Below are 10289 nucleotides of genomic sequence, written 5' to 3'. Positions count from 1 at the left end.
CAAGATTACGATATTCATTAAAGTGCCAAGTGCCCCCAATTTTTATAACTTAACTCACTTTAAAAACTGGACTAAATGGAACTCGATGACGAAGAGTGACATAATAGCACTCCGTACCAGTTTTTCTTCCTCACCTTGACCATGTGTTGAGTACTGCGCTTCAGTCGAGATGTTTACGATGAGAGGATGTAGAGGCAACAGGGTATTATTCGTTGGGCGTCGCCGACGCGGATCCGGTATATAAGCGAGAGCCGCCCGCTCTGCACTGTACAATAGCTCGCACCTTCATACAAGCAACATGGAAGCGTTCGTAAGTGCGGACTTATTTTTTTGTTCACATTTGCTAAACAAGTAAATTTAAAACTCATTTAAGCTATATCTGGAATTAATTAAGAAGCATATCTAAATACGTATATTGATATTATGTCCTATTTATTTAGAATAACTTGTTACTACTTTAAAGGGGCATATGAATATATAGAAAAAGTATATTATGATTAATTTTCAAAATGGTAGCTTTTTGTGGTATTATGGTCATATTCTTTATAGAATAAATTATACATTTGGTTATATAACAATCCCCAATAGAGTACTACTTAAAGTTCACACCTCCTTTAGTACTTTCTGCACCAAAATGAACTTATCCACATCAGAATAGTAGGCCTCCTTTCACGCCGTAGCCCAGTGGATACCGTCTTGAACTCATGAACAGGTGGTCGTGAGTTCGAGTCCCGGGACCCGCTGCGGGCTTAATACGCTCATTTCTGACACTCCTGGTCAGGTGGGGAGGTGACCCAACGTCGCCCTTAAAAAAGAAAAAATGCCGCAACTGACAACTGACAGCCTTATCAGATGTTTCTCACTTCCCGCATGGCCACCTTGTTCATAAACGTGACATTCCTTTGATTGGGAAAAAAAAATAAAAATAAATAAAATAAAATAAAAATAATAATAATAATAATAATAATAATAATAATAATAATAATAATAATAATAATAATAATAATAATAATAATAATAATAATAATAATAATAATAATAATAATAATAATAATAATAATAATAATAATAATAATAATAATAATAATAATAACAATAATAATAATAATAATAAGTAAATAAAGAAAATCGTTCAAGGGTTTTCTTCAGTTAGTTATTCATGCTTGGTGTCTTGAAAGAAATAAAAAAAAGAAAAGAAATCTACATATTCGAGCCCCTTTTTCTTTCGCGTTTGATCTTCTTGGCCTTCTTGGCTACCAGATTACCAAAATGTCCTCTAGAGTTAAATGGGTTTTTAGAAACTCTTTTAACCCTGTAAGGGACTGGAGACACCTTCAACTTGATCAAAATGTTATGAAGGAAGCTTGCATGAAATCACCATGCTAGGTGTCCTAGGCTGAAGATTCTGATTAAGATTTGTCACTGATTAAGGCTTCATTCTTTGATTTCATTCCCACAGGCGATCCTCTTCCTCATAGGCATGGCCTCTGCAGTTCCCATGGCGTCCCCTGGCGTTGTAAAATACAACCCCAAGGTTCTCGCCAACAGAGCCAGGTTCGAAGCCGCCGCCAAAGCCGAGTTCCAGGCCGTCTTTGCAGCCGCCGTTTCCCTCAACAAAGACACTGCCTTCCCTAAGGAAACTTACCCTTTGTACACCCCTGACGTAGCAACAGCCAGGGATGAATTCATGGCCGTCTACAACAGAGCTTACCTTGCTGCCTTGGAGGCCAAAGCTGCTGCTGAGGCTGCTGCTGCTGCCAAAGCTGAAGCTGAAGCTAAAGCCAAGGCAGAGGCTGAACTGAGAGCTGCCGAGGAAGCAGCTTTGGAAGATGCAACTGAAGCTGCCCCTGAAGAGGAAGCCATAGTGGAGCCGGAGGCTCTTGCATAATAGGTCAGAGAATTCGCTGCTTAGGCTGCTGCTCCTTCTGTGCCCCATGAACCCGTCACCGACACCGAAGAAGTCGCCCTGGCCAAGAAGGAGTTCGCTACCGCCTACGAAGCTACCATTGCAACTGCCAATACTACTGGTGCTCTTCCCGAAGTCATCCACCCTCAGGGCGCTCCCGTACCCGTAGAAGATACTTCCGAGGTTGCCGAGGCCAAGGCCAAGTTTGCCGCTGCTCATAAAGCTGCCACCGCCATCGCCGAACTTACTGTCGAAGTTGATTTCTCAGGTCCTCTTCCCCCGTTGCTCACCAACAGCCCCTCCACACCCTTCGGTGCCTATGGCCTCTGCTCCCCTGGCTTGTTCTTATTTCCCTCTCACTGTGAATTGCACTCTCACCCCCATATTCTTCGCCTCTTCTCTCGTCCTTGCCAAGGCCTTATGTCCTGTTGTAACTTGTTGCGAGAGTTTTGTACTGTACATAGAATCCTGATTAAAAAAAATCATTACATCATCTGAAATAGTATTTATTTTGTACCGCAGTGTTGCTATTCATTCTAAATATTACTTTATATAAGTACTGGTCACTGATTCTTTCTCGATCTAATTTCTGTTATTTTCGTTTTTCTTTATCTGAGCCTGAGTTTTTTTTTCTTTTCTTTTTTTTTTTTTTTTTTGCTAATGCAGTTGTTTGCACATGATCTATTAGAGATAAAAGAGTTTTAGAAACCCAATCCGTAGTCAATCGTAGCTAAAGTGACTTTTCGTGTTTATTGACCGGTAGGGTAGGGTTGGGAGCTTGATAAAGCCGTCTCTTTACTCAGGTATGAAGGCCATTCTCCACACTTCCTCCAAGCTTCCAGGTAGTCATCCTTCCCATTCCAAACAGGTCTCGGAAGGACTGGTCGATTTGCTCTAGCCATGATTTCTGCAGAGGTCCTCTTCATCCTCTCTACCAGGGGTTGTGAGATAATCCTAGGAGTCTGATCATCATCAGGAAATCATGCCATCCGTCCATAAAGCTGGAATTGGAGTTTACTAGTTATGCTGGTAACAGGCCTGTACTGAGTCTCACGTAGTATTGGCCAACTTGATACAAAGTCATTCCAACGGTGCTTCATAATTCTCCGGTGCTACTTTGTACGATACTATAGAGGTTAAGACGTTTCTTCACGTCAATATTCAGTCTTTGTCTCACAACAAAACATCAAGATATGGAGTACTCGTACAAAGGAGGAAGATTCGGATCTTAGTTCTCCTGTATAAACGTCTACAACAGCTTCAGATGTTGACATAACACAATTGTAGTTGTACTGATTTATATTCTATCACTGCTGCAATAGAAGTAAGAACAAATGACGTTTCTATTCATTCCAAGTCAGCATAAAACAATGTTCGTTTTAATTCACTTTTTTATACCCTCTCTGTCTTTAACATTCACAAACTTTCCGGTAGGGACGAGGTTGTCTTTGTTATTCTTAAGAAAACCTTATTTCGTGCAGAATCATTGTTCAGGCTTAATGTTACCTCAAAATGTAAAACTACATAATCATAATTATCCAAAGAATTATAATATTTTCAAAGTTCTACAACTGTCGTTTTCTTTATCAGAGTTTATGGGTCTACCAAAACAATAATAGTATTGATATATACGTCATAACGTTGTGTCGTCATCGTGATTAGTGACATGGTATGATTTTCTTAAAAAAGTATCCTCCCAATTTAGATCCTATCTTAGATTTTGGGTCTACCAGGAGATTTAGGGAGGAGCTTTGCCGTTCTGTTCAATACTAGAAAAGATTTAAATATGTTCGCACTTTTTCTTCTACCAGTTTATACATCTAAATCAGTAAGAGATATATATATCATAGCCTATCTATTACTATCTCAGACGATTATCTTGAAAAAGTGCATATGGGAACCAATTAACTTGCCGTACTACGAACATATGTTTATGATTCATCATGATCTTGGATCGCATGTTGGACTCGTGCTCGACAGCTATTACCCTCCCGAATGAGAGCTAAGAGGTCATATGTGATCTAATCTATGAATAATGTAGAGTGTGTATGTATGTGTGTGTGTGTGTGTATGTGTGTGTGTGTGTGTATGTGTGTGCGTGTGTGTGTGTGTGTGTGTGTGTGTGTGTGTGTGTGTGTGTGTGTGTGTGTGTGTGTGTGTGTGTGTGTGTGTGTGTGTGTGTGTGTGTGTGTGTGTGTGTGTGTGTATGTGTGTGTGTGTGTGTGTGTGTGTGTGTGTGCGTGTTCATGCGTGTGCGTATGTATTTGTGAGTAACATATATTACAGTTGCAATCTTTATCAGAGTATTTATTATTTATATTATTTTGATTCACAAGACAAAACACAAAACCTTGGGATTGATTTTCTAACGACTATTTTTGTGTGACTCACTTGTCAGAGGGATAGAAATTGAATTATTGGTGACTGAAGATAGGGAAATCGAAGATAGAATTGTTTTACTTAAAGTATTGATAAATCAGTATTGTTAATGTAATCCTGAGTTCTTAGAATATCAATCTATAGAAACATACACCATTTAGGACGCACTACACGAGCTAAAGTTACTCAATGTATGACAGTTGTGAATTGTCAAATGTCATATTATAAGAATATGCAACCCTCGTGAAAAAGTAAACAAAGATGGATGGATAACGAAATAGAAGAAGGAACAGGGGCAAATTACATTTAGTACTTAGAAAACGGAAGATGGGAGAGACAAAACCAAAGTAGAGAAAGTTCTTTTATTTGGGGACTAAGATACAAAATTCTCGCAACAGGTTACAACGGGTCATTAGGCCTTGACGAAGAGGAAAGGAGAAGCGAAGGGAATGTGGGCACCTTTCACGGTGAGAGGGGAAGCAGAGTAGACCAGGGGAGCTGGGGCGTGGAGGAGTGGGGCGTGGATTCCATAGGCACCGAAGGGGAGGGAGTTGGTGAGCAGTGGGGAAAAGAGACCGGAGAGTCGGGAGAGGGATCCGTCGAGATCGACGTCGGCAGCAAGTTCGGCTACGGTGGCGGCAGCTTTGTAGGCGGCGGCGAACTTAGCCTTGGCGTCAGCAACCTCAGGAGTGTCTTCGGGGTGGACGACTTCGGGAAGAGTGTTAGCGGCGATGGTAGCAAGAGCGGCTTCGTAGGCGGCAGCGAACTCCTTCTTGGCCAGGGCCACTTCTTCTGTGTCGGAGACGGGTTCAGGAGCCACAAAAGGAGCAGCGGCTTCAACAGCGACCTCTACGGCCTCTTCTGCAGGAGCTTCCAGCTCAGCCTCGGCTGCAGGTTCCTCTACAGGGGCGATTTCTACGGGTGCTTCCTCGGCAGCTTTCAGTTCAACCTCTGCCACAGCCTCAGCTGGGGCTTCAGCCTCGGCCTCAGAGGCAGCAAGGAAAGCTGCGTTGTAGGCGGCCATAAACTCCTCCCTGGCTGTTGCCACCTCGGGAGTGTACTCGAGGTAAGAGGCTTCAGGAAGGACCTCGGCGGCGGCGACGGCAGCTGCATAGGCGGCCTCGAACTCGGCTCTGGCCGCGGCCACCTCGGGGGTGTACTCGGGGAACGCCATGGGAGCTGCAGTGGCCAAGCCCACGAGAAACAGGATCGCCTGTTGGAGTATAAACATGGAATGATACCATAGCCTTTGACAGATCTTATCCAAACTTTCTGCTCCAAAGAACAAACTTTGCGATTTTTTTCAATCTGATATCAAATAATTTTGAACAAAGTAAGAAGGCCTTCAGTCGCTTAGAGATTTAAAAGTTGAATATGTCAACGTTCCAAAACATTCTCTATTTTCAAGAATTGAATTACAAGTAACTGGAGACAATCCTTGAGCGCAACCGAAACATTATTATAGACATTATGTTTTATCTATACTCATATGCCTTTTCAAAGGTAAACAAGTAATTTTTAAGAAATAGGGCAAGATATTTCTATATAACTCTTCAGAAATGAAGATTGATCAGTTTTAAAACATTCACATGAAGATTTGGCCTTTGAGAAGGCATTTGACATTGTTGACAGGAAGATATTGCAGGGAGTTTTGCAAATATAAGAAATAGGAGTAAGACTTTTGAGGGCGCTCAAAAAGGATTATGTTAGGGTAGGGAATGGAGGGAGTTACTGGTCTGGTGTGAAAGTTGGGCTATACCAGGGTTGTGTAATATATCCACGGTTGTTTACATGGCTGCTAAAAGCAAACTATAAACGATGTTCCTAAGGTAGGAAGGGCCGCACTTACGAAAACTTCCATGTTGCTTGTGTGAGGTTGCGAGCTATTGTACGGCGTAGATCGGGCATCCCTCACTTATATACTAGCTACGCGGAGGCGACGCCCATCGAATAGTGGTCTGCTTGCCTCTTTTCCTTCTCCTCCTTTTGCGTAAACACCCCAGTCTCAGGAAACTACCCAGACCATGGACAAGGTCAGGGAAAAATAGTAATGCTATGGAGTAGTATAATGTAATTTTGTGTCGTAAAGTTCCAGTGAGTTAATCTGCATTATCAAGTACATTAATTCGTATAAAAATTGGAAAGCATGAATTACCATAGCCTATCTGTGTAAGGAAACATGTCGTTGAAATACTTTATACTACAATGTGCTAATCTTCCGTATGTTGTTTTAATTATCCAAGTTTCACACATACATTCACACACATGCATACATACATACATATACACGTATAAGCACACATACACACGTATAAGCACACACATACACACACACACACACACACACACACACACACACAAATAAACATACACACACAAATAATCACACACCCCTATGCACACACACACACGCACACACACATACACAGCTTGTGGCAGTCCATCGTTGTCGATGAGGATGCTGTTCTGAGTGTGATGATAGGTGAAACCTCAGCGATTATGCCGCTCATGCATTCATATGTGGCAGCATATTTTGCCAAAGTGTTCCACGGTTTTGATTGGCTCACCGTGTATGTGGAATTGGAAAGGCTGGATAAACGAGATTTGAGTGCTTTGGAATGGGAATTTCTTAGGAGGGCATCGTTTCTTTTTTCTTTTTCTTTTTTTTTTTTCTTTTTTTAACTTTCAGCAGTTAGTGTATGCCGGGAGTATTCTGATCAAACCAATCCTGATTGATGCGCTTGGAGTACCCGATGGTCAGTACTGCGGCTTCGTACAGGGCACTATGTAGGTTGTTCTACTGGGATGAGGTGTTTTGCCCGGATGGTAAACTGGAGAGACCCTCTGCAATTTTGCATCTGAGGGAGGAACGTGATGTTGGGTCTTTGATAGCTGAGACGTTGAGTTTCCTTGGAGGGAGCTGTCGCCGCTGTTGAGGTCTTAGTTCCAAACGAATTTTGCAGCGTACTAGACGATGGTCAGTCCAACACTCAGCACCCCACATGACTAGTGATCGGCACCTTTCTGTCTGCTTGCCGTACCATGATATGGTCGAGTTGGTGCCAGTCACCAGAGCTGGGAAGTTGTCATCGATGCATGGAACCTCCTGTACGCAGGTGGCGAGAGTGCCGTTAGAAGTGCTCTTTCACAGCTTCTTCTGCAGTGAGCGTGGGGGCATAGGCACTGATGATGGTGACGTACTGGCTCTTTCTTAAAAGTATTCTCCATGACATTAATTTAATCATTCACTAATTCCAGATGGCATCTCCGGAACTTGACACAGGAGGGAGGTCTTCACGGCAAAGCCGACCCCGTGGAGTCGCCTTTCACCCTCTGGGAGGCCCTTCCAAAAGAAGGTGTATCCTTCTCCTGTCTCGATTAAGGAGTCTTCTCCGCTGAACCATGTTCCACTGAGAGCTACGATGCCAATATCATAACGTCTTAGTTGGTGTGCCACGAGGGCAGTTCTCCTTTTTAGTCTATTTTAGTCACGATCAAGAAGTGTTCTGAAATTCTATGTTGCTACAAGTAATGTCTTTGTATTAGAATTGTGGCTGTATATAAGAAGTGTCCTGGTAGCCTGCAGCTGACCATCCGGTGTCTCCTACACGGGCAATGTTTAGACCGTCTTTTTTTTTTCTACCCATGTGGGGTGAGTAATGCGAGACTTGCTTAGGTACTCGATAGACTGAGTACCTGGCAGAAGTCTGCCAGGTACTCAGTCTATCGAGTCCTGCCTATTGCTGGACGCCACAAGGGTAGCCCATAAGGCCAGTTGTTAGGCTCCAGGATATGTCTATATATCAATGGGTCTCCACGCCGTAACCCTGGGGCCCCCTAAAGTTCCAAGATCCCCTGGTGTTTAGCCTGGAGCCGCAATACATCCAGTTAACGTGTGTAGCCGCAGTGAGGCACACCAGGAGTCTTGACGTTGGAGAGACTGTATACTGACAAAGGAAACTTACGCACTCTGCTTTTTTTTTGCACTAGGCTAGCCAGCGGCGGTAGCTGACAGCGAGAAGGGGATACAAACAGACACATGCACACACAAACAAAAAACAAACACACATAAAACACACACACACATACATACACATGCAAACACACACACACGCACACGCATACACATACACACACACACAAACACACACAGATACAAACACACACACACACACACACACACACACACACACACACACACACACACACATATATATATATATATATATATTATATAATACATATATATATGTATATATATATTATATATATTTATATATATATTACATATATATATATATATATATATATATATATACTGGGCATGAAACTATCTAGTTTAGGCCTTATGGTCTCCCACCAAAGTTTATGGCATTGTCGTTATTTTTGCAGGAAGACTAAGATTCGAACTCTAAGTAGATTCGAATCTTCAAGTCACTTGTACGCCTTGTCTTGCTGTACGGCTGTAAGACAGGGACATTGAATGTTCACTTGAAGAGACACCTCGATGTCTTCGGTACTAAGTGCCTTCGGAGAACATGAGATATCGCTGGAATGACTTTGTCTGAATCCAAAGACTGTAATGTAAGACTCATTCTAGGCCAGTTACCAGCATAATTAGTGAACGTCAATACCGTCTATATTGGCATGGTATACGTTTTCCTGAAGTTGATTCTACCCAGGGGATTATCTCCATAATAGAAAACCTTTGATTAGGAGGACGACAGGAACGCCCACAAAATTCATGGTTGAGGCAAATTTATCGAACCTTTCGAGACCTGTTTGGAATGGGAACGGTGTCTGTTTGGGAGCTTGCTCTGAGAGACCGAGGGTACTGGTGCCGGGATGTAAGAGAAGCAACGCGCTCCCTAGCGTATGCCCCAATTGAAGATGATGGCATTTAGACAATGGAGCATTGGGAACAGATAGTACCAAAGTAGAGTCAAGAAAAGGCTGGCTTAGGGATTTCTTTTTAATTTGAATCATATGTACAGTACAAAATTCTCGCAACAGGTTACAACGGGTCATTAGGCCTTGACGAAGAGGAAAGGAGAAGCGAAGGGGATGTGGGCACCCTTCACGGTGAGAGGGGAAGCAGAGTAGACCAGGGGAGATGGGGCGTGGAGGAGTGGGGCGTGGATTCCGTAGGCACCGAAGGGGAGGGAGTTGGTGAGCAGTGGGGAAAGGAGACCTGAGAGTCGCGAGAGGGATCCGTCGAGATCGACGTCGGCAGCAAGTTCGGCCATGGTGGCGGCAGCTTTGTAAACGGCAGCGAACTTGGCCTTGGCGTCAGCAACCTCAGGAGTGTCTTCGGGGTGGACGACTTCGGGAAGAGTGTTAGCGGCGATGGCAGCAAGAGCGGCTTCGTAGGCGGCAGCGAACTCCTTCTTGGCCAGGGCCACTTCTTCGGTGTCGGTGACGGGTTCGGGAGCCACAAAAGGAGCAGCGGCTTCAACAGCGACCTCCACGGCCTCTTCTGCAGGAGCTTCCAGCTCAGCTTCGGCTGCAGGTTCCTCTACAAGGGCGACTTCCACGGGTGCTTCCTCGGCAGCTTTCAGTTCAACCTCTGCCACAGCCTCAGCCTCAGAGGCAACAAGGAAAGCTGCGTTGTAGGCGGCCATGAACTCCTCCCTGGCTGTTGCCACCTCGGGAGTGTACTCGAGGTAAGAGGCTTCAGGAAGCACGGCGGCGGCGGCGACGGCAGCTGCATAGGCGGCCTCGAACTCGGCTCTGGCCGCGGCCACCTCGGGGGTGTACTCGGGGAACGCCATGGGAGCTGCAGTGGCCAAGCCCACGAGGAACAGGATCGCCTGTTGGAGTATAAACATGGAATGATACCAAAAGCCTTTTTCAGATCTTAGCCTAATCTTTCTGCTCCAGAGAACAAACTTTGTGGCTTTTTCCAATCAGACATCAAATAATTTTGATCAAAGAAGAGGGCCTTCAGTCGCTTAGAGATTTAAAAGAGTACATGATAACCCAATTAACTCGAGTGAAGAGATTG

General features: G+C 43.9%; 1 protein-coding gene across 1 annotated transcript; it reads left to right on the top strand.

Annotated features, from left to right (window-relative positions):
* Nucleotides 1-218: 218 nt before the first annotated feature.
* Nucleotides 219-2062, top strand: LOC143034338 (uncharacterized). Its single transcript, XM_076200271.1, has 2 exons — nt 219-310; nt 1460-2062. The coding sequence occupies exons 1-2, from the start codon at nt 299-301 to the stop codon at nt 1886-1888; spliced, it is 441 nt and encodes a 146-aa protein (XP_076056386.1). The 5' UTR covers nt 219-298; the 3' UTR covers nt 1889-2062.
* The last annotated feature ends 8227 nt before the right edge of the window (nt 2063-10289 follow it).

The sequence above is a fragment of the Oratosquilla oratoria genome, chromosome 17, assembly GCF_046742065.1.
Source record: "Oratosquilla oratoria isolate Oo_2021 chromosome 17, ASM4674206v1, whole genome shotgun sequence".
NCBI lineage: Eukaryota > Metazoa > Arthropoda > Malacostraca > Stomatopoda > Squillidae > Oratosquilla > Oratosquilla oratoria.
The sequence above is the reverse complement of the archived record's forward strand: the minus strand, read 5'-3'. Positions and strand labels throughout refer to the sequence as shown.